Below are 23542 nucleotides of genomic sequence, written 5' to 3'. Positions count from 1 at the left end.
GATCCACCCCAGGACTGCAGGAAAATCACTCTCCAGATTCCACACAGGAGTTTAGCCCTCTCCATATTATTCCTGGATCTGATCTAACTGACACTGGCATTACAGCACTGTAACTCCATCAACTTCAGCTGAAAGTGTCTGCTCGTGCCAAATTTGATTTGGTCTGCACTGAAACAAAAACAAATCAACAAACAAGCTTAGAGTGAGAAATACAAAATGAGGCTTCCAGAGCTCTTCGGAGCTGATCCCAACACTACCTTGGTGGCAAGAAACTAGATCTGTGTGCCTCCCTTTCCCCTATAAAATGAGGATATTGGCATTTCCCCATTCGTAAAACGAGGTATTTACATTGTTGTTTGTGAAGGGCTGAATTAGTCTCTTTTTATTTCACGTGGAACACGTAAAGTGCTAAGTGACAGTATCATTTCTCCTGATTTACACCAGCATACGAGAGATCACAATCAGGCTTTGCTATTCCTTTTCTAACGAACGCACTGCACGGAAAAATGCCTGATATAATGATGGCTCAGGAATAGTGATGCAGGTTGGTTTATTTTAAGCAGTAACGTCAAAGCAAAAGGTCTGCTGATTCAGCTCATAAAAATCATTGATGCATAAAAACAACAATAATGTCAGAAAGAAAAGGGGAAGGGAGGACTGGGAGAACAAAAGAAGAAAAGTAAACCAAAACCCATCATAAGTGCACACAAGACAGATGGTCTAACTCTTTTGGGAAGCATTTGCAAATACCCTTGTGCTTACTGGGGAGAAACTCTACATGAAAAATGTATGGTAACTGGAGGGACATGGTATCAAGAAAAGGCATCTCTTTTCCATTTATCTATCTTTGATTGAAGCTTCTGGTCCAGCCAGCAGCTTGGGAACGTCTTCATTTACAGTATTCCTTCCTGAAATCTGAAAGCAAATTGAAATGGAGGTCAGTACCTTGACGGCAATCTCAAACCACCCAAAGAAACACGCTGTGATAAGAACTTAGCTCTACAGTGACGAGTGACCATTTGCAGTCAGCTACGCTCTCATTATCCTCTTCATAAACCCCACAGTGAGATTTACAGTATATAAATTCTTGCACAGATCATCTCTGAAGAATGTAGGTAAAATATCATGAGAAACGCATCAAGAGCTGCAGGTCTAAGGCAACTCACAGGCTCTCTAGACCTCTTCCTTCTTGCTCTCATTTCAGTCACATGTATTATGTTCTGAATTGATATGGAAGGAGTCACAGAACCTGACAGCCTTCTTACAAGCGCTGTTTGTTTTAAGTGCAACCCTGAAAACTGAGGGATAATACGCAGAATTAAGCCTGGATAAACAAAATAAGATTCAGCTCCTACAGAGAGAGAGCTGTTTGCTTTTGTTGGATGAAGTAAAAGGCTGCCCATTGCCCATAAACGAATCCAGCTCAGAACACTCCTCTGCACAGTGTTTTCTTCACAAACATAATGCCAGTACTTTTTTGAGATACATCTTTCTCTGAGGCTGTAATAAGAATGTGCTATTCCAACCCTGCAAGGCATTCTTTTTCCAATAAAGAAGAAAATCTATTTGTGCCATGCCAAAAGCTTTTAAAAACCTAATCACTACTTGGATCTTGTGGCTCCATGATGAAAGGATAGGAAGGGAACTAGCTTCTCATTCCTGCTCTCATTTGTCATGATGTTTACCATTCCTCGTTTGACTGTGGCTTGGTCAGCTTACTGCTAGAGTATGTTCCTCCCTCCTCCAACCCATCACAAGGCTCCGACAGCCACCAATTAGGGTGAAGCAGGTCATTATTACCTTTGTCTAAGTCGATGTTCTTTGCTGGGAAGGTTCTGGCTTGCTCAGCCTTCTCCTTCAGGATGTTGTTTTTGTAATCTGTATAAGGGAGGAGTGCAATTCAGACAGCTATCAGGACATTAAAAGAAAAAGTTTTATAGGCAAGGGAGACGGGATCAGCCCTTCCCTGAAGTACTCGACGCATAACATCTCCAGATCTCTAGGAGTAACTCATGGAGTTACTCAGCAGGAGAAGGAAACATGCTACAGCTTAGTTGTTTTTGTTTTGTTTTTTCCTGGCACTGATCAGTTACACACACTTCAGTTTCCTGCTCCTCATAGGTACCACTGATTCTTCCTCTATGTAGCAACAAGCTCTGGATTATCTGGTTAAGGTCATGCGAAGGTGACTGATGCAGTTATTTAAAGAATTTGCTCACAGGAAAGCTCCCTTGAGACACACACACACAAGAATGTTATACTTGTGCTGTCCTGATTTGCAGCCCACCACCTGCAATTCCTCTGCTCTTTACTTTAGCTTTTTTACACACATTTACACCTCATTTACACACAGCAGTTTTGTAGTTTGGGACCTGGAGTTTGTCAGCTTGTTCTTCTAAAGGTTGCACCTTTTCTAGGGGTAAGATTCTCATAAATCTGCCCTTTAATATCAGGAGGCTAAGTCGCTATAAAATGGGCACCTAAATACCTTTAGGAAATCCTCAGTTACAAGTTTTGACCTGGTCTAGAGAAGGGCTGCGAGGCGATGCATACCCAGCCTGATGTCTTCACTTCTGTACTGGGTCAGATCTGTTGTGTCGACTGTAAATTCTTTAAGATTTACATCCTTCCTGAAAAAGGAATGAGAGTGAAAAATGGTTATTGCCACATCCTTTAATAACTGTCTCCTTTTACCTTTTTTTCCACAATTGCTTCCTAGTGCTACTTTAAGGAATTTAATCTACATTGTTTATTTCCTATACATCTGGAGAACAGCTGAAAAAAATATAGATTTCAGTCTTTATTAAGTACAGGTGATTTTCCCAGTAATCTCTGGAGAACCATTTTCAGCTTCTGCAAGGTTCCCTTGACGAATACATGACAAACAGCTTTCAGCAGATCATCCTGCTCACTCGTGAATCTGATTCTCCTCTCTTTTGCTTATACTGTCTTGTCTACTAACACCAACAAATCTCTGGCGAGTTGGTTGCTTTTTTCCCCAGGAGTTTGTCTGGAGCCTAGAATGATGGTGAGACAATTTGAACTGGAACTTTCCCATTTCTTCCATGTTAGGATATGTAATAAAACATAAAAGGACCCAGATACATTATTTTGGCCCATGTCCAACTACTAAACCATATCAAACAGTCTCTGCTTTACACGGCTGCGTTCCTACTAACCAGATCCTCAGCTCCTTTAGGATCTTCATGACAGCAGAGGCTTGGGACCACTAAGGTCATTATTATGCATTCTAGCCATAGATAGTAGATCCTGTAATTATACTTACTCTCCGTATTTCTTCACGTTGTATTCATAGCCTAAACAGGAAGAAGAAATAAAATGAACAGTTGCATCCAGCCCAACCACCTCCCAGATACCACTGATAACAATAACACACAGCAGTTATTCACAGTGCTCTTTGTTGTGATGCTTACAACAAGCATTTTCACAACCCCTCTAACACACAAGAATTCATGCACGCCCCCCTGCCACAGGGAGCTCCCCCTTCCTTCACTCACCAGCTTTCTGATGGTTTTCCCAAATCTAAGGATGACCAGCCACGAGAAACTACAGCCAGCCCCATATTTCATTTTTTACCTCCCATTTATTACACAAATATTTAGCCCATCTGTCTTCTCCTGCATTCTGGTGCTGCATCTGTCCAGCCCCAGCCCATCGCATCCATCACATGCTGCAGACACCGGTTTCCATTTGCCTTCCACTTGCCAGGTATCTAAACAGACTCCTGCCTCACTCCGACCAGCAAGGAATAACTTTGGGCTCCTCTTTTTTTACTGAAAAAACAGGGCTGGGAGTCTGTCCCCTCTGTGACTGCAAAGCAACTCCACTCTAGGCAGCGGGGACAGCCCGCTGTGTGTTGGTGCTACCCCCTGATGTGGAAATAAGGACAGATGTGGTACTGCAAAAGAAGACAAACATTCCCTGGTATTTGCTTGTTGTGTGGCATCCAAAACTATTTTTGTGAAGCGAGAGATCTCCGAGTACATTTATCTAATCACACACAGTCACCCAGCACAGGGGGTTCAACAAGGACTTCAAAAATCTCAGTCCCCACGGGATGCACGTAAGTTTTCTGCTCTAAATAAATCCCACCTGTACAGAAAACTCAGCAAATCAAGGCCTGGACATTTTTACCCCACTCTAATGAATCTCTCTCAGCACCAGCACCTGCAGAGACTCTCTGGATTTCCAGAAGAGGATCGCTGCCTTTGGTGTCGTGCTGCACAGTAATTATTTGCAGAATCAGCTCCCCTGCCACGGGACAGTCCCATAAGCACTGCAGGGACTTCTCCAGCACCTACCTCTCTGCCGGCGCTTGCGGGTGATGAGGACAACGATGATGAGGAGGACGATGAAGAGCAGCAGCGTCGCCAGGACGTAGCCCAGCTGCTGGAAGAAGTGGATGCGGCCCTCGGGGATGATGACGTTTATCACGTTGTGGCCCCTGACAACGTTGGGATCTGGGGGCAGAGGGAAAGGAGAACAGGATGAGAATTGCACTCAGCATTCACAGCACAGCACGACTGCAGGTGGACACAAACGTGGGACCGAAAAGGATGTGCAGTGAGAAGCTTCTGAACTTAATGAACTCCCGTGCTGCTGCCTGGCTCTCAGCACGCTGCTCTGCTTCAGTGCAGAGGAGAAATCAGAAAGGAGCCCCAGGACACAGCCCGGAGACTCCCGCGGGGTAACGCAGCCCCGCGCTGGGTCCCCTGCAACACGCGCACGGCGCTGCCTCGGCTCCAGACAGCTCAAGTATGAAGCAGCCACTCCCTGCCAAGGGTTATAATTTACAGAGTGGGAGGAATTTTCAATGCCAAAGAATGAGTTTCCTTTTCAAATAAAAGAAAAAAAATCAATAAAATAAATAAAATCAAAACCCGCAAAGAAAAGCCAAGATTCCATTCCAGCGGTGGGTGCAGCAGCGCTTCAGTTCCTCGGCGCAGGGAAGGGTAACTCAAAACTTTTACGTGGAACATTTTTGTAGATCTCGAATAAATAGGTCAAGGCTTTGCACACAGACAGGGAAAGCGACTTCTCTGCTTGCAAGAAGCCCAGACCCAGGCCTCCAAATCACCCCACGTCAACGCAGGCAGCCCAGGCTCTGTCTCCTCCTTCCTACCAAAAGTGTTTAATTACGAACACTGGTTGGATGCTGCTCACTGTTACTCCACGATAACTTGGGGCCAGTCCTGGGGCTAAACACAGCCCGACACCAGCAGGCTGAGAGCAGATTCCTTTCCCTGCTTGCTTTGCTAAGGAGGTTTGATGCTTGCGACAGCAGCAGGACCAAAACCAGGAGGGCCAGAGCTCCAGTGGCACCTTTCCCTGCCCGCTCTGCACCTCCAGGACGCTGTCAGAGCAGAGCTCCTGCTTCCTTCAACCCGTTGCTTCCTCTTAAGCCTGTCTCACGCAGAGACTGGGACACCGCTGGCACCGAGTAGTGACAGGGATGAGAGCCAGACGGGCAGTCTGGTCCCTTATCAAACACGGGGCGGTGTCCAGCTCATTCTCTGTATTCCGCCAGGGCCAGATTTCCCCCGGCAGCCTTTTGGTATTCCTCCTTAAGCTCAGCGACATCTCCAGCACCAGTTAAGGTCAGAGCTGATCGGCAGGAACAGGAATGTCGCAGCTGAGCTAAGCCAGCGAGTTCATCATTATTTCAACAGCTGGTTTTCCTTTTGAGGCCGTTTGGGAATGTTAGAGACTGCTCATTTCCATCGGCACAGCGCTGTAAATAGGCTGAGCCCAGAAATTCAATATTCCCCACAAAAAACACAGCACCAAGAGCGCTGGTTTTGTCCAACCTCACCCTCCATGACAGCAGGGAGGCAAACAGCTTATTAAGCTCACCAGCAAACCTCTTCATCAAACGCTTGAGCAACCCAAGGCCACGGGGCACCAGAAAATGCCTAAATATAAATTAAGATTCAGATAATAGGGCCAGAGCAGTTAAGAGTTAGGAAGCTCATCACGGTGTCTGGGTCAGCTCCGGCTTTAGGAAAAGCAGGCAGCAGGTAAATGAGCGCTCGCTCCCCAGACACTCCAAGTAGGTCAATTAAAAGTAACCCTGGATGAAATTTTGGGAGCTGCTGGCGCAGCGAAAGGTTCCAGCTGGTCGAGTGGCTTGTTTGCAGCATTTAAAAACAACCCACCCCCTGGGAAATCCAATAAAATGATCGTGGATGGAATGGATGGAAGCACGGCCTGGTGGCAGCACTGGTTGTTTGCTCATACTCACAGCACTCCTGGAAAACGGGGAGGTTTTAGCAGCTGCCCCGTGCTGGTTGTGCAGCCCTCCGCTGCAGTTGTTGCTGGCACTGCTGGAGGTTTTGTATTTCCTGACTCTACTGCTGAAGACGAGCATGTGTTTTTCACCACAGCTCCGAAATCCCATACCAAAAAGAACCGCAAAGCTGCAATCAGCACAGGGATGGTTCTGCTGTAACAAACCCCTGCACCACTCCCTAAGGAGAGGGCAGCCCCTGGCGCAGCCACCGAGCCCCCAGGCTTTTTCCTGGCTTTTTGCTTTCCCCCAGTACTGCAAGGCAGGAGCTGATCTGAAACTTCAGCCAACATCAGCGAGGTGGCCACAACGGCAAGCTGTGGAAAGAGGTTCAGAAACTTTGGGCCTCCTTAGCCCCAAAAAAGTTGGAACGGAGGTGCCTTTATGTTACTTTACCCAAATGTCGAGGGGCAGATCCTTCTGTTGGGGAAAAACAAATGGAGAGAGCTCCACCACGAGCTCACAGCTGCTGGGTATGTGGCCCATTTTCTTTTCAAGACTGGGAATAGGCCAGCAATAAGCAAGAGATGCCGTTCTTCAATCACTTGTTCCAAAGCAAACGCGGAGTAAAAAATGCACTAAATTAGTACACACACAACACATTTGTTCTGCTGGGACTGAGAACAGGATTGAACTCATGTTTATAGTTCAAAACAGGATGAAATTTCCTGTCTGGAAATGGCTCTGAGCCTTGGAGCTACGCCAGAAGCTATAGCTGCTTGCTGGAGAAAAAAAAAAGAAAGAAAGAAAAAAAACCCTCCCTGCTTTGCTTTTGTTATCTCCTGGCGTTTCAGTTTGGCTTTAAGTCACAGCCCAGAGAAGTCCTGCATGGCTTTTTGTGGAGAAGGGCAACAGCTCGGCCTTTCCTGCTGCTCACAGACAGGGCATGTACCAGCAGGCTGCTGAGCAGCACTGGGGCTGAGCACGGCTCCCTGAACGTCTGGGCTCTTCCCTGTTCCCACCGACTCAGCACATTCTTGTGTGTGGTGCTCTCCGAGCAGCTGAGCATTCGCTGCCCCGAGGGGACAAAGCTCTTCCAAGGCTGCTCTTCCTGGGGCTGGAAATGGCTTTTCTCAGGGAGGCAAGCTCCTTCAGCACGGGGCATTACTGCCAAACTAAGACAGCCCCAGCAGGCTGGGTTACTTGCAGCTTCTGCCTAAGGTCTGAGCAAGAAGGTAAATAAATACCCAGCAACAACAAGGACAGCATCTAGGGGAGAGGGGAACAGATTCCTGAGTGGACAGCTCTGGAAACAAGATGTAGTTTCCATCTGCACAATGTGATTTAAATAGGACTCGAGGGCAGCAAAAGAGCCCCAAGCAGGGAGGCTGATATTTGTGTGTCCTGACCTCTGCGCCAGCTCAGCCCCCACGGCCACCTCTCTTCGGTACCGCCTGGTTTTCTGGCCACCAGCCTCGGTCCCAGCGGGAAGGTTTAGGTTTCTGTGACATGAAAAAACCTAATTGCTGGAGAAGAACAGAGCTATTGAAAAATGGATGAAGCACGTCAAAATTTTGTATCGAGCAGCCAATAAATATTAAACCACAATGAGGACGTTAAAATGTTAATAAGGAACTATACCCAAAAGATTAAGAAAATTATCAAACTTGGGATTTTACTCTTCTGCCTAAACGAAGCGTGACAGCTGGGGGGTTGGACGGGCTGTCAGATGATAACTCAGTGCAGTGGAAAATGTGAAAATTGAGTTAAGAAAAAAAAAATATTAAAAAAGCTGAAGGGTGGAGGAAAATTCCTGGTGGTTGATTCCGTGCAGCCTGGCACCTGGCGCAGCCTAAACCCCTGTGTGATGGGGAGAGAAGCACGAACAGGGGCACGTTGTCACAGCAAAGGCAGCACAGAACTGACCCCTAACTCCACAGCCTCTCCTGCTTCAGAAAAACAATCAGAAAAGGGAGCCTGCTAGAAAAAAAGCCCGCTTGCCTCAGGACACGCGAGCCTCGCAGAGCAGCAGGCTGCCTGGGAGCAGAGCAAGCAGCAGGACAGCAGGACATGTTGTCAGCCAGCTCTGCAGGCAGGGTGATGAGCCCTGATGGGTGGGACCCTCCTGGTTGGGCGCAGCTCCAGAGATCCTCACGTCTCTCTCAGTGCGTGGAAACAGCTCGGGAACACCCCGGCGCTGTACCCTAGCAGTGAGGGAGGCAAGAGCTCATCTCCTCCTCCAACCTTAGGGGCAGGAACACGAGAAAGCTTCACACAGGAAACCTCGGGGTTGCTCTGAGCTGCACCTTCACTGCCGTGCTGTCTGCGGTACCCCTGCAGGGCACAGTTTGCCCCGACCACGCTCCCTCCTCTCCCTCCTGCAGCCAGGAAAGCTGCCAGCAGGCACTCACCGACGGCTGGGGCAGTGTTGTGGGTTGTGAGGTTCACCACCTTCTTCTCCCTCACGGGCTCTGTCACGAAGACTTGGTAGATCCTCCTCTCGTGCAGGCCGCAGTAGTGGTGGTGCAGGTGGCAGGAGTAGGTGCCTTCGTCGGCGCTTTCCAGCTCCGAAATGCGGAGGGAGAAGTCCCCCAGGGCGAAGGCCGTGTCGGTGATGTTCATCTTCTGGCGGATGAAGAGCGGGCCGTAGGAGCGGCGCTCTCCGGAGGCGTACAGATCGATCAGGCGGTCGGCGCGGTCGTGGGGGACCCCCGGGGGCTGCCTGTCCCAGTGGACCACCTGCTGCTCCTCTTCGCTGTGCCGCTCCGTCCAGATCTGGTTCCTGTTCACGCAGGGAAGCGTCACCGTGCTGCCTTCCAGGGCGACGATCACGGCCTTCTCCCCGTCCCAGTACTCCTTCGCTGCTTTGGCTGTGGAGATGACAAGTTGTAGAGCCTCGGGACGTGCCCCTTTACACGCTCACCCCGTGCCTAAGGACACCCAGACGTGCCTGAGGTCACTCCCAGACCCTGCAGCCCCATAAAACATCCCCTACCAAGACCCCAAAGTGCCACCGAGGTGCCGTGCCTTGTTCACGCTCCCTCCAGCGGTCAATAAACAAATCTACCTGCACCTTCCACACCCTAACTCAGTGCAGGAGCACCTTCAATTCCTCCTAACAGGGCTCTCCTCCTGCTTCACCCAGCAGGAAGCACGTTGTTTTCCCATCAGGCTTCACCTTACACATGCCGTGCCTTGCTCCTCCAAGCAGGAAATGCTTTCCTACCCACAAGTGCCCCAATTACTGGGGAAGTTCAAGGAGCGCTGTTTTGCACTCGATTCTTTTGTTATTCCTTCTTGAGAACAAAACCACGGATGAGCAGACTGGGGCTCGCAGGCCAGGCTGGGTGTTCTCACTGCATGGAAGCCGTGAGAACAGCAGAAGAGAGACATTTCTGTCCCATCCCCTCAGCCTCTTGGAAAACTCAGCCCTCCGACAGCCTCCCAGCAGCTTCACTTGTGCATGACATAAAGGTGGACTTAAAGGACACAGTAGAGATGCTTCTGCAGCGTGGGTGGCACAGGCTGCAGTTGCCAACAGCCCTGAGAAGCTTGCTTTTAGAGCTGGAGTCACGGCACGCTGCACGAGGAGGTTTTCTAACTCCAGGCTTCTCAGGACTAAGCTCCCCAGACCCGTGTGACAAGGCAGATGGTTGTGGCTAACCTGAGTAATGAGGGATTGTTATTGAGGATGTTTTACTGGCGGAGCATTAAGAGGACAGTTAGCTAGCTGGGCTGCCTGATGCAAACAGTTAACAGCCTCTCTGCAGGGTTTGGGAGAGGCCAAGAAAGAAGGGAGGTTCACAAAAACACACACGTTGGCTAAAATACCGAAACTTGAGGAGTCAGAAAACAGAAAACAGCCCAGCGAGCACCGCAGGACTCTCGTGGCACCTGCACCCTGAACCTGCACTGAGAAGCCAGCACAAAACCCTTCACCCACGCTGCTCCTCTCTGACAGGAGCAGCACAGCACGCAATACCTTCTGTGGCTCAGCACACAAATCCCACTGGGAATTCAGCACCGTACTGGGAGCAACCGGACTCCAGCTGCCAGACCCTGCCCCTTGCCGAGAGGGGCCCCAAGCTGTCTCACACCCACCTTTCTTGGTGACATCCAGTTGGATTTTCACAGTTTCGTACAAGTGGCAGTAGTGGTGGTGGAGATTGCACGAGTAAATGCCTCCGTCACTCTCTGCAACATCTAGGGCAATGGAGGAGAGAGAGGAAGATGAATGGCTCATGCTAAGATAACACTTCTGTCATTTATGCCATTTCCCAAATGCTTGTCTGGATGCACACAGGGGCCTCTGCATAGCTTAGAACAAAATCTGATCACCGGGAAGGGTTAAGCAGAGGACCCACCTCACCTAACACGATCATTTGTTCTGTTTCTTTGCTCTTGCGTGGAAGATTTGTATTACCAGGTGGAAAGAGGAAGCCAATTTCAGTTTAGCTAAGTGCAGGCATAGGAAGAATGACAACTTTGGGTTTATGGCTCAGGAGCTGAAATAGCCAAAAGGTCCACAAGAAGCCCAAAGGACTTTTAGACAGCAAGTTATCGATCCCCTTTTAAAACGGGATTGGTTCAAAGGGGAATAAAACTGTATCATCAGTGATTCACACGACCTCCTTAGGGTCGTTTTTACTTTCAGAAAAATGCTCTGTAGAACAGCCATTTTCCCTGGAAAGCACGAAGCCAGTTTAGACGCATCCTCCACTGCGCTGGGAAGCACGGGGAGGAAAGATGCTGCCGAGTACCTTTGATCACCAGAGAGAAGTTGCCGTCCGTAAAAGCGTTCTGCGGCATGAAGATCCTCCCTTGGTTGTAGGAGCTGTAGACACGCTGATCCCCTGCCGAGTACATGTCGCAGAGCCTCTCCATCTTGTTGTCCCCGTAGTAGGTGCTGTAGACGTCCCAGTGCACCACGCGCTGCCGGTCGTTGAGGCGATCCTGGGTCCACACCATGCGGTAGCTCTTGCAGGGCAGGACAGCCTGCGAGCCCAGCGTGGCGCTGATGTTCAGCACGGACACTACCACGCTGTTGGGGTTGGAGGCATCAGCTGGGACTGAGAGCCAGAAGCAAAGAAAGGAAAAGAGTTTCCGGGTTAATAGCATGCGAAGAAGGGGCTGGAGTAAGATTCAGCCCTGCTCTAGAATCGCTGCTCACCTCCCAGCCAAAATAACGTGATTTTCAAGACAACACAGAGCTCTCTCATGAAGAAATACGAAAGAAATACACTTAAAACTGATGGTTGCATTCAGTAAAAACAATGTCTGTCATCGGGATCCTAAATTCGACGTGTCCTACCTACCTTTCAGCCTTAACCCACACTTATATCCATGTTTAGAGACACTTGTTCATGGTTGCTGCCTATGGAAGTTAGCCACGAAATGCCCATCCTGGGGGGCCTGGTTCCACGACACCCAATTTCTTCTCACAGTGACAAAAAGAACAGGCAGATTACAGAGATGTCACTCACCTGAATATAAATCAACAGAACCTGTCAAAGCAGAAAAAAAAAGAAAGTTACTGACAATGAAAGACACAAACACAGCTGTCTCCCCTGCTGTTATCCCACCCATCCCTCCCTCCTCTCTTAATGCTCATTTAAGGTGAGCGTTGTGGTTAAGCCCAGAGCTGAGCCCTTGCTTGGGCCATGCTGCAGCAAACGCAGCAACTGCCTGATCCAACAAACCCACGCTTAAAAGCAACAAGGGGAATGCTCAGCCTGCAACTGAATTTCGGACAGTCCCTGTCTTTATTTCACACCGTCTATAGCTACAGGTTTTTTCGCCCTGCTATTCAAACCCTGCACCAAAGGTATGTCAGTGCATCACCCACTGAAACTGCCCGAAAGGCGTCTTCTGCTACTTAACACGTTCCGTGTAGGACAAAAAATAAGAACCCAAGGAGGCAGGACTGGGCAGGGGGCTGGGAGGCACCGACACCATAGGATCTGCTACTGCTCCTGCATGGGAACCAGCAGAAACAGCAGGACAAGAAGAGTTTCGCTTGCAGGCTGCATTCCTGAGCTGCCCGTTCCCACAGGCTGTCTACGCCTTCTCGGTCGTTTCACTTACCCTGGACTGGACATTTATTTTAGGCTAAGCAAGAAAATAAAACATCCACCAGCTTTTGGTGAAGCATTTTCTGTGTGAAGGCAGTCCCAGCAGTGTTCTGCACCCTGTCCCGCTCACACACCCCTGCCAGCGGGTACACTGGGTACACGCTTGCCTGGGAGCAGGAGATCCCTAAGAGGAGAAGTGTCCTGTCCTTCCCCAAAGGCAGAGGGCATTGCAGGGTGCTGAGACTACCTGTCCTCTGCTGGGCAGACCTCGTGCTGGCTCCCCAGAGCCTCTCCTGCTCCCATTCCTGCTCTGCACAGCCGGCCACGTAACGCTCTGGAAGCAGCCACGATTCTCTCCAATGCACGCGACGCAGATCTGTGCAGGAAGAGCTTCGCAAGACATCAACTGACGGCTTTGTTTCTGCACTGCCCTGGCCCAGTCCCTCCTGCTTGGTGTGTAGGAGGGGTCGGGAGGGCTCCCGGCATCAGGCTTTGGGAGCACGCAGCAGGCTCTCAGCACAACGACGGCATTCTCTCTCCAACCAGCGAAGCCCAAGTGGGCTCCAGCAGGACAACTGGATGTTTTGTGCTGCTAATGTCACAGGCACAATGCCTGCCTGACAAAGGCTGGAGGTTTTTGTTTTTTTTCAGCCCTGGAATTTATTCATTTGAAAAGAGAAAAAAATTAACTCCAGGCTGGGGCTACTTTAACCACACCCTCAACGCGCAGGCTGGGAATAAACTCCGCTTCTTTCCCTTCTCCTATCAGAAAACACCAGGCAGTGACACCAGAGAATAAAATCGAGCAGCACTGCCTGCTCAGAGATACCTCCTGCACTTATTAGCTCAGCATCACAAAGAAAAAAGATGTAGCTTTCTCCCAGAGCCAGTCAGTTGGTTTTATAAGGAACAAAATCGCTCTCAGGAGGCTCGGGAGCAGCACAACAGCACCTGCCCGGGGTGATGAGACCCGGCAGTGCTTACCTACCCGAGCTGGTGGCAGAAATTCTGTGATTCTGTGATCTGTGGTGTGACCACGTGCCACAAGGTGACCTGTGTGGGAGGAAATGTGGCTGGGAGCTGGCTGCCTGCACTGCCTGCGCTTCCAGGGTCTCGCTTCAGTGCTCGTTCACTTGATTCGGCGCGGCAGAAGCAGGCTCCTCTGGCTGAGCAGCAGGAATGCGTTCGCTTTGCTCCCTTCCTCTCGCAAGCTAATGGGAAAAACACGGAGCCCAAACGCCGCGCTGTAAATCTCACATCCGACAGGGACATCCACTGAAGCCTTCCAGCGGGGTGCTGGAGCCAAGGCCAGCGCTGAGCACGGGTTTGTGCCTTGGTGGTGCCCCCCCAGCCCCTCTCCAGGAACTCCAGGGTCCCTCCAGGTCTGCCCTGAGGTGAATAAGGGCATTGCTTCCTTTTAGGAAACGGGAAAAGCATCCGCTGAAGCCCTGCCAGGTTATTTGGCTTGCTGGGTGACACAAAGAGGGCCCAGGGTTACCGTCTCGTCGTGCACTAGAACCAAACACCTGAACAGACGGCAAGGCAGGGCTCGCTGTGGCTTTCATTTTAACATATTTCAAATTCCACCTGGAGGATGATCACCCGGCCCTCTCTCCGAGGGATAAACCCACCTGAGAAGAACAAACTCATCCCCTGCCATGTTCTGTGCGGACTCAGCACGCCTCTCGGCAGGATCCCAGAGGTGTTCTGCTGCTCCCACGATATAGGAAGAGGAAAGCAGCCTGCAGGTTTCTAATCCCTTGTAAAAGGCAGGGCCAGCTCTTACTTCTTGAATCCCAGCCATCTCTCCAGCACAGAATTAGGCTGCAGAAGGTGCAGGCAAGCTGGAAGTAGAAGCCTCAGGCTCTGAGAGATGTGCTGCATGGCAGAGCTCTCCAGGCATTGCCCTTGGAGCAGCTCAAAGAGAAAAAGAAGAGCAGGACCCCTGCTCTTCTGCTCCCAGAGGCTGCTGGCAGAGGTGGAAGCATGTGCTAAGGAAACCACCGCATTCCTGGCCCGTGCTGGAGAACACCAGAAGAGAAATTTTGCAAACCCAGAGCGGCAGCCCGAGTGCCAGGCGGCACAAAGACCCCACAGGGCACGAGAACAGGCAGGGCCTCTGCTGGGCGCAGGAAGAGCTGGGCCCCCACAGCCAGCAGAGCCAGGATAAGCTGCCTGGGTCAGTGTCTTACAAGACAATAAACGTCCCTGAAGTCCAGATTGTGGTGGTGGGCAGGGAAGAAAACAAACTGAAAATTCCCTGGAGGAATGAAAGCCACATCCCACCAGGAATGGGGGTTGAAGCAACAGTCTCCAAGGCTGATGCTCGGCTTGCCTAAGTTCAGCTCATGACCTCTTTGCACGCCTTCCTACCATGTCCTGGTCTCAATTTCTTTCTTCTTTTCAATCAAGAGAATTCTGCACCAAGGCTGCTTTCACATGAGGGGCGCAGAGGGCTGCTCTAGGCCTAGACAAAGGAGATGTTCTGTGGGAAATCTGTGTGGCAGACTCCTTTTTCCCACAAATCCCATTGCTTACGCAGAGGATTTAAAGGTCTCTGTAGAGCTGTTTCACAATTACCCCCAAAACAGAAGCTCGTGCTACCGAGCCATTTCCAAATACCTCTGGAGAATGGCAGTGGCTCCGTCCTGCCCCTGCGGGGAGCTGACCCGGTGTCTGCGAGGCCCTGACAGCTCACAGCACAGCAACCCCACGGCGCCAGCAACACACACGAGCCCAGCACTACTCCAGTAGCCAATATTTTAACCCAGTAGCCCACAGCTGGGTGCATCCCAAACAAGCAGAGGGAGATGGTGAGCAGCACGGTCCCGTGCCTCGATGCAGGACCAAGCTTCTCACTTAAGGCCTCCCCTACAAAGCCAAGCGATGGCCATCGGATTTTGGGCTTTTACCTAAGCCTCTGGGCTTGTTTAGTTTTAAAGGCTCGCTGGGACAGCTTTCTCAAGGGCAGAGGACAGTGCTTGCAAGAAGGACGTTGGGGCTGGAGAGCTGTTAGCCACCCCCCAGCCACAACGAGTCCAACACTGCAGGCAGGAACACGCCGTGGGCTGGCACAAAGCAAGAATGTGGAAGGGAAAAGCCTCCTGCCCATACAAGAAACCAGGATGGCATCCTGGCCCAATTTGCCCAAAGTTCCTCGCGGAGGGCTCAGATGTTAGCTCAGCCCTGGGAGCCCTTCGCTGCTTTGTGTACTTCATGCTGGCTGCGGGCCCACGGAGCAGCTCGCAGAGCCATTGCAAACACGGGGCTGCTCCTCCCTGCAAGACGTTAACGCTTGAGGGTGTGGTTCTTCTCCGAGAGGGAGCATCTCAGCAAAAAAAAAAAAAAAAAAAAAAGGCACAGATTTCTTCCTTTCTCCCCTCCCCGTCTTCTCCCGGCACGCTGAGCCGAGCTGGGTGGGTACAGCAGTTCTCAGCACGCTGGCTGCCTGGCGTGCGGACAGCTCTCTCTCCAAAATACACCCAAAAAAACCCGTCGGTGTGAGATCACACCATCCTTCGGGGGGATACTGCCTCCTTCCCGCAGCTCTGCAGCGCTGTGCAGCAGCCCAGCCTGCTCTTCCTGCCCCAGGCACTCCCAAAAACTCTGCCAAACCACTCTGGGGAGCAGCTGGGCTGGTTGGTGCTTCAGAAATGCAACCTGTGGCCTCCCTCCTTCCCCAGCCCTACCCCAGCACCCCACTGGTTTTCTGCGACACGTTAACCCTTCTTTCCCTATGACTGACCCCATGCGATGCCCATTCCTTGCCTTTAGGCACTGCAAAGCCAGAGAGGATTTGGTGATGTAGGAGCCAGATTAATTAGGGACCGAAGTGAGAACTCCTCATCTTCCTCCCTCTCCTCTGAGCGAGGCCTTCCCGTGCCCTTCCTGGAGCTGCAGCTGCTCCTGGCTCGCAGACAGGTGCCTCCCTTAGGGCCCAGCATGCTGCAAGGGTGGATTTGCTGGGCTGGTACAGTTAAGGACACTGGGTCCTCTTGCAGCCTTTCCAGCACATTGTAGAAGAGGAAAAGGCACAAGCAATTCTGTTACTCTAAGCTCATCACACTTGTCCTCATCTCTTCCCTGCACCTTAAACTTAAAGTGAATTCTTACCTGTCTTTATGCTGACAGGGCAAAAAAAAGCTTCATTTTGTCTTGCATCCTAAACACACACACATGTATCAGCTGTTTCTGCCCCTTCAGAAGTTTAAAACAACCTGTAGCTAGCCAAGCTTGATGGCATTCTTATTTCAGCCTACTGCCTTTGAGGCTGCCGATGAAGGGAACTGACATGAAAAAGTAAATTGCACAAACATGCTGGGTGAAGTAGCACTGAAACGACCTCAAGCATTTCTCCAGTCTCTCTCCTTTCCTCTCAAAAAGGAAAAAAGTAGGAGAAATCCATAACTCCCTCCCCTCGCAGAGCAGAACCCAGCTAACTCAGGAATCTGAACGAAATCTCCCAAAGATAACAGCCCAAAACCTCCAGCCCCGTCCTTTGCAGCTGAAATCAACCCAAGCGACGCCGTGTTATCAGCGAGGAGCTTACTTTGCTGAAGCACAAGCTGCCACAGGAGGAGTTTTGCTAGTTGCTCCATTTCTTCAGCTTCTCCGTGTTTCCGTCTCTCTTGAAAAACAAGTTAAAGACTTTTTTTTTTTTTTTTAACAACTGGAAAACACTATGACCTCATCAATTTACATCCAGAAAGCCGTGGACAGCGGCTCACATTCTGCAGAGTTACTCCACCTCCAACTCCTGCCTCCCCACCTCCCCTCTCTGCTCTCCCCCTCGCTCACACTCCACCTCCTTCCTTCCCCTAACTCTGCCTGCAGTCACTACAAACACCCACTCTCCTCTTTTCCCCTCCCTCTGGGACCTTCTGATCTGCCCCGACTTTGATGTGAAAGTTTTATCGGGTACAGTTGGTCCCACACAGCTCTCGAAACAATCCCTCTCCCTCCCCCGGGGATGGAACTAATTTTCCTTGTACTTTACTTGATCCAGCTGTTCCTCGCTTTGTTTGACGCTCGTCCAGCTGTCTGCTCAAGACTGGATTTATTCTGTTGCCTTCAGTGGTTTTTTGATCTCTCTTTCCTCATATGGTTTTACTTTACGTTCAAGTCTCAGAAGACAACCTAGAAAACAATGTTTACCCTGTCCTGTGATTTGTAAGCAAGGGCTTAAGAGCAATTACCTTAGCGAGAGGCTAAAAATGACAAAGACTTGAACACAGGGAGCTTAGGGCAGTGCAGGCAGAGCAGCCTAGAACACAAGCAAAGCTCCTGCTGGGATATGGGGAAGAGGTTTCCCTGTCAGAGAAAGCTTGGTCCAATTTAGGATTTCTGTATCGAAGCCTTCAGGCCAGAACTGAGGGAGCTGTGCCTGATCACTACAGTGAGCAGCCAGCACACAGCAGTAACCCGAACGCTGCTCATCCCCGGTGCACACCAAAGATCAAACCAGCCCTGACAGCAGTGCCAAGGCAGTAACAGCATCAAGTGATGTCTGAATTTTCACCAGCCTTGCTCTCAAGGGAAGCACCAGTACGTTAACCCCCTCCTAGAGCCTTTCTGCAAGCCACCTCAGCGACCCACAAAGGTTCAGACTGTTTCGGTTTGTGCCCGCAGACCAGGGACAGGCACGGTCTGTCCAGCTTATGGATCGTTGCTTCAGGTGCTGCGGGATGCTCACGGGGACAGGCTCCACATTGCTGGGCTGAACATTTAGTGAAATCCTCCCCTCCTGCCACCACTAAAAGATTGAAGCTTTACCAGCCTAACCGAAGGGGGCAGCAACCCTTGCAGGTAGCTGGAAGAGCTGCTGGAGGCATCGCTTAGTCCAGATTCTCTTTATCCTCCTCTTCTGTAAGCGTTCAGCCGTTTATTTCTCGTTTCCACATCAATTCCAGTCCGAGCTTTTAAAGAAATAACTCAACCCCGGTGCAGAAATGTGGCGTGCCCTCAGGCAGGGTAAGCTGGTGAAGGCACCGAGTTGGAGTTTTCAACACCCTGGCCCACGAAGTGCCGGGGGAGGTGGGTCGGAGAGGCTCGGATGCTGCTTTACACCAGGAACCTTTCCACCTCCCCTGGGCAGGAATAACAGCCCAATCCATGCAGGTGCCTTCACTGGCCTGCAGGAGCCTTTAAATGCAAGACCTGAAGAAAAATTGCATGCCTAGAAACTCAGGAAATGGCGTAGATGCTGTTAGTGTATGTCAGAGAAGCAAACACGGTGAGGTTCTGTTTGCTCTGCTGTTAAATCGCTGTCGGTTGTGGTTAGCAGTCTGTAGGAGATTAAACCTTACCATCAAATTAGTCATCAAGTGGAAAATTTGGGGGAAAGGGCATTTAACTTCGCATTCTTAAATGTCCATCTATAGAACAGAGCCAGATCTATGAGAACTTAAAAGCGAGGGCCCTCCCATGGCACTCAAACTTCATTGTCCCACTTGAATTTCTCCCTTCTGGCATTTTTCTGTGTACCAGGAGATGGATTTACTCCACCCAGAAGGGGGCTGCGCTTCAGCAAAGAGGAGGGCATTACAATTACAGCCAAAACCCAAACCAACAGCTAAATATCCTGCAACAAGACAAACCCTGGAAACAGCCAGACGAAAATAGCCCAGAGCTTCATCGAGGGCAGGATCCTCTCTGCAGCAGCAGACAGAACCAGACGCTTCCAAGGAATTCCAAGAAATTTGAGCTATTATTATTAAATAATTTGACCAGGAACAAAGCTTGCTGTTAACCCCAGATGTCTTCATGCTGTCCAAACCAGACCCGGATAACTGCCAGTGAAAGGTTCGGGAACCACCTTCAGAAAGAACCCGGTGAAATTTCACTGCAAACTGCAGCTCTGTGATTTACGTCGTTACATTAAGTGGGAAGTTGTGGGTAATTAGACACCTACAAGCACTCAGCGCAAGTTCCCACACTTTAGCTGAGCTGTGTCAATAGCCTCTGCGCTCACACGGCCGGCCTAATTGCAGCCCTAACCTAAAACACGGGGTTGGTCCTTGCAAGCCTCGGGTATTTGTGTGAGTCCCATTCCACAACCACCTGCATGCAGCAAAGGCTCCTGCTGCTCCACGTCCCCCGAATCAATGCTGGCAGACCCTCAGGCATCACGGCAAAGACTCTGCTGATCTTCAGCAGCTCAGAGAGAAGTTTAGGGGGTGAAGGAGCCTCCCCTGCTGCCTCTGTCCGGCCAGAGAGCTAGGCAAGAGGCTCCAAGCTGACAGCCTTTTGTCCAGCTGAGTCATCAGAGAAGCCTGGAAAACATCTGGCTGGGAGACAAGAAGCTGTCCCCGTGGTGCAGACGGCAGCCCCAGCGTCCTGTCCTCACCCTGCTTCCTCCCAGGAGCAGGCAGAGCCCTTCGGGTGCAGCTCCAGGTTGTTTCCTCACCTCTCTGCCCCCCAGCTCTGGCACCGCAGAGGTTACTGGCTGCTTCTCGCCTGGGCTAGCTGCAGATTGCTGCGGTTGCTGCTGTCACGGACTGGCTATTTCCTGACTGAAGAAAGCCAAGTTCAGGCTGAGCCCGCTGAAGCCTCCTGAAGAAAACAGCCCTGTGGAAGGGAAAAGAAGAGGAGCAGCTCTGGGGCTCACAGCGAGGGGAAGAGAGGGACCCAGGAGGGAATTTCATAGATCCTGGCTCTTTCCTCACTCACTCTGTGCGAGTAAGGAACTCTGGTCAGCCCTTCCCCTTCCACAGCGGTGCTTTGGGTATTGATTCTCCAAACAAGAAGCATCCCCCAGCTGCCCACTGAGGCATACCCAGCTGCCTACCCCAACCACAAAGCCTGTCCAACGAAAGCAGCTCCGTCCAGGCAAGGAAAGGTCCCTCCCAGCACTAACACAAGGGGTTTTTGCTTCCAGCTCTGCACCTGCCAGCCTCATGGCGGGTCAGGCGAGCAGGGAGAAAGGCTCTTCTGTTTCCACACTCACCCCTATTTCACCTAGAAATGGTGGTGACTCAGGTCGGAAAAGCCCTGCCCGGAGAGATGAACTGGCCTGTGGCAAGCAGTAGTGAGCAAGCCCCGTCTGGCAGGCAGTTTGCTCTCCCAGATCTCTTCCATTTCAATATTTCTCTTTTCCACAGCTGCAGGCTGCACTGAAAGACCTCCTGGACCGAAGACCACCGGTCTGTAAGACTGAGCAGAGAGCAGATTGGGAAGAAGGCCTGATGCAAAGAGCTCCCCTCTGTCCTTTTATCATCACGTTGAGAACCACCAAACTTGGAAGCAGGAGGGGAAGCAGCCACCTCCACCCCACTTTTACAGCTATAAATCCACGTCATGTATTAGGAGGGAATGCCAGCATTAATGCTCTGTTGACACAAGGACACAAATTGTGCACGTCAGGCTTTGTACTATAATCTGTCACGTTCCACGTTGATATTACCAAGATCTTCTTCAAGTATGAAACCCACTGTACCCTGCCATGACCAAAGAAAAAAGAGAACACCTCTGCCCAGGAACAGAAAGAAGGATAAATACACATCCCTGTTTGCTCCCCTTTCTAAGAAAGGCCTGGGGTAGGCCAGGAGAGCCTTCAGAGCTGCCTGGCTGCTGGAGAAGAGCAACACAACAGAGCCACATGAATTACCAGAGGGGATGCACTTCCCGGGAGGCTTCGTTTGCTTGCAACGCTCTTCTCATTAAAATAAATCTTTCAGCTGCAATGAATCCCATAAGCAAGGCTGGAATAATCCAACTTGCAGCAAGAGCTGTGAACTAAAAGGACAAAACTGAAAGCCGACCACAATGACAGGGCTGCTGAGCGAAGCCTGTCATTATCGCAGTGAAGTAACCAGCAGCACGGGGGTTGCTCGCTGTTCCCCAGCTGTAAATGCTCTAGCCCCCGAGTTGCCTTCTCTGAAGAGCCTGTTGGGGATGACAAGGCGAGGGGCTGCCCAGATGTTTTTCGGCTTTGTTTTATTGCGCTGGGGACTGCTGTCATCCCCAGCCTGAGCTGCAGTCACCAAACCAGCAGCTGGGGCAAACGCTGAGTACGAAGGGCAGATCTCTGACATCTTTTCACTAAGTACACATCAAACAATATCACAGCAGCTAACGATTTCACTCAATAACACCCCTTGAACAACCCATTTCCAGCAAGGAGAAAGACGAAGCCCACAAAACCACCACATAGCTGTTGTCTCTGCTGTGCTACGCCCAAGCAGTGCTGGAGCAAAATCAGAGCTGCGCAGGAACAGTGGTGGTGGGGACTGCCATTTGCAGGCAATTCCTCATCTCAGCTGAAAAGCTCTCCTTCCTTCCCCACGTGGCAAACGTGCTGGAGCACGAATTCATCAATGTGATGTGTGCACATGCATCAGTGATAAAAGCTGGCCAGGTATGTAAGATATTTAGTGAGAGGGAATCTTAACTGGGGGGCGATCTTCTGCTTAAGGCACTGAGCTTTGCGCTTTGCCAGGCAGAGACCTGCACAGAAGAGTGAAACTACAGCATCCAGGCAGGCTGCTCTTACTGAGAAGAGGGATGGCTGCGTGCATCCGTGTGTTTCTGTGCTCTTCCAGTGCTGCTGTCCTGGTAACAGGTCTGAGAGCTCTGTCTGCACCTTTGGCTGTGAGGCAGCCCCACAGCTCAGCGGCTCCTGTCGTCTAGCATCTTTGGATGGCACTATATTTAAACGCTCCTTTTTGCTGGAAAGCTGTCAGCTTCAGATTCCTGGGATTCATCTCAAAACCATTAATGGGAACCAGTTACAAAAACAGAGAAATTGCCCAGGAAACCAACAGATTTTTTTATTTTTTTTTTCCAGACTGAAAACTGAAGATTGTTTTTCCAAGATAAAAACGTGTTTTGGCAATTCTTCCACAACATGAAATCCAAAAAGCTGGGTTCAATAGGGAGAGAAAAGCCAAATTCATGTGCCCCAAAACCCATCAGAGGCAAATACCCAAGCAGGTATAAATCAGCATGCTTCTATTAACTACCATCGATCTACATCAGCTTACCCCCACTAAGTGTCTTCCTCATAAAACCTTGTGAAATGTTCCACAACCACTTCAAGACCTATCTGATCATTAATCCTACCACTAGCGAGCTTTAGGTAAGAGCAAAACTTATTTATCCTTCTCATTAGAAGAGGATGCAGTCAGAGTCTCCCTGCCTTCACCTTTTCTGTTGATCTCACACAGCTCTGCTTCACCAGATGTTTTTTTCTGGTGGAGAAGACATTTGCCTAGTGATAAAATGCACCGTGCCATTCAGAGCCTGTGAAAATCACTGTCAAAAACCTGTAAAAATACATCTTTTTGACAGTAAAAAGTTATTTTGAATCAGCATTAAATTTCACGTTGTTCCAGCACCTGAATGAGATGCAGTTAGGCTCAGATTTAAATTAACTCAATCCCAACAGATTAACATTTTCACCAAGTTGTATTTTTTAAATGCTATTTGAGCACAACTCCCTCAATCTCAGCAGGCAAAGACTCAAGGGAGCACCTGAGCACTAGCCTCCATCTCCTCTGTTGCTTCCTTTTCAACTCAATTTAGTTCACAAACCTTAATTGGGGTTTAATCTGCAGTCCCCTGCACTGCAGCCGTGCCTCCAGAAGCTGCAGAAGCAGTTCCATTCGATGAGAGTCACGACGGGCTGTGATGTTACACCCAGGCCAGCCACAGGAACAGAATTCCACATAGCCAGCGTTTCTGCAGACATCAGGCATCAACGTTATTAGATCTCATGATGGTCAAGGCCAACAAGCAAGCAGGCAAATCAGGACTGGAAGCAAAGAAGAGAAATGAGATGCGAAGAGCCCCACTCGCATCACAAAGCAGGTGTAAATTGCTGCTTTCTCAGCATCTTAAATTTAGTGTCATTGCCATAGAGTGTAAAAAGGGAAATTTGGCAAATCAGTTCTCTATAAAAATTATTTAGTTTTAGTTGAGTAAAAAAAAGAGCAATTTCAAGTAGCTTGCCATGATTGCTTTAATTAAAATGTCAACCTGGAAGGACGCTGCGTGTGTTTTTCCACCCCCTCTTTCCCTGTTTGCGAGGTCTTTGTATCGGTGGCCCCACATTTCACTGGCACCGCAGGGCAGGCTGGGGGCACAGCACGGGCAGCTCCTGGTAGGAAAAATCTGCAGCCTACACAGGCAGGAGCAGCAGCGAGACACACAGCGCAGAAGGAAATGACTCAGCCAGGCTCATGCAGCACATCAGTGGCAGGGTTAGGAATACAGCCCAGAGCAGCTG

The 23542-nt window shown here is 50.2% G+C and overlaps 1 protein-coding gene across 4 annotated transcripts; it reads right to left on the bottom strand.

The window, feature by feature from the left end:
* Positions 1–533: 533 nt before the first annotated feature.
* On the bottom strand, positions 534–22989 carry MXRA8 (matrix remodeling associated 8). Of its 4 annotated transcripts, XM_084494940.1 has the most exons (12): positions 22849–22989; positions 17315–17454; positions 16868–16945; positions 11731–11751; positions 11008–11316; positions 10349–10450; positions 8659–9117; positions 4323–4481; positions 3287–3317; positions 2554–2630; positions 1801–1878; positions 534–915 (listed from the first exon to the last, which is right to left on the bottom strand). In XM_084494940.1, exons 3-12 carry the CDS (start codon positions 16914–16916, stop codon positions 890–892), a joined length of 1311 nt encoding a protein of 436 aa, XP_084351066.1. In that variant the 5' UTR covers positions 16917–16945; positions 17315–17454; positions 22849–22989; the 3' UTR covers positions 534–889. The 4 variants fall into 4 exon arrangements, 3 of the variants coding, with proteins under 3 accessions (XP_084351066.1, XP_084351065.1, XP_084351067.1); XM_084494939.1 differs by lacking the exons at positions 17315–17454; positions 22849–22989 and having other exon boundaries at positions 16868–17141; XR_014685210.1 differs by lacking the exons at positions 3287–3317; positions 17315–17454; positions 22849–22989 and having other exon boundaries at positions 4299–4481; positions 16868–17143.
* Positions 22990–23542: the final 553 nt, after the last annotated feature.

This window comes from Aythya ferina (genome assembly GCF_964211825.1).
Source record: "Aythya ferina genome assembly, chromosome: 21".
Taxonomy (NCBI): Eukaryota; Metazoa; Chordata; class Aves; order Anseriformes; family Anatidae; genus Aythya; species Aythya ferina.
Note: the sequence above shows the minus strand (reverse complement) of the source record. Positions and strands in the feature narration are given on the sequence as shown.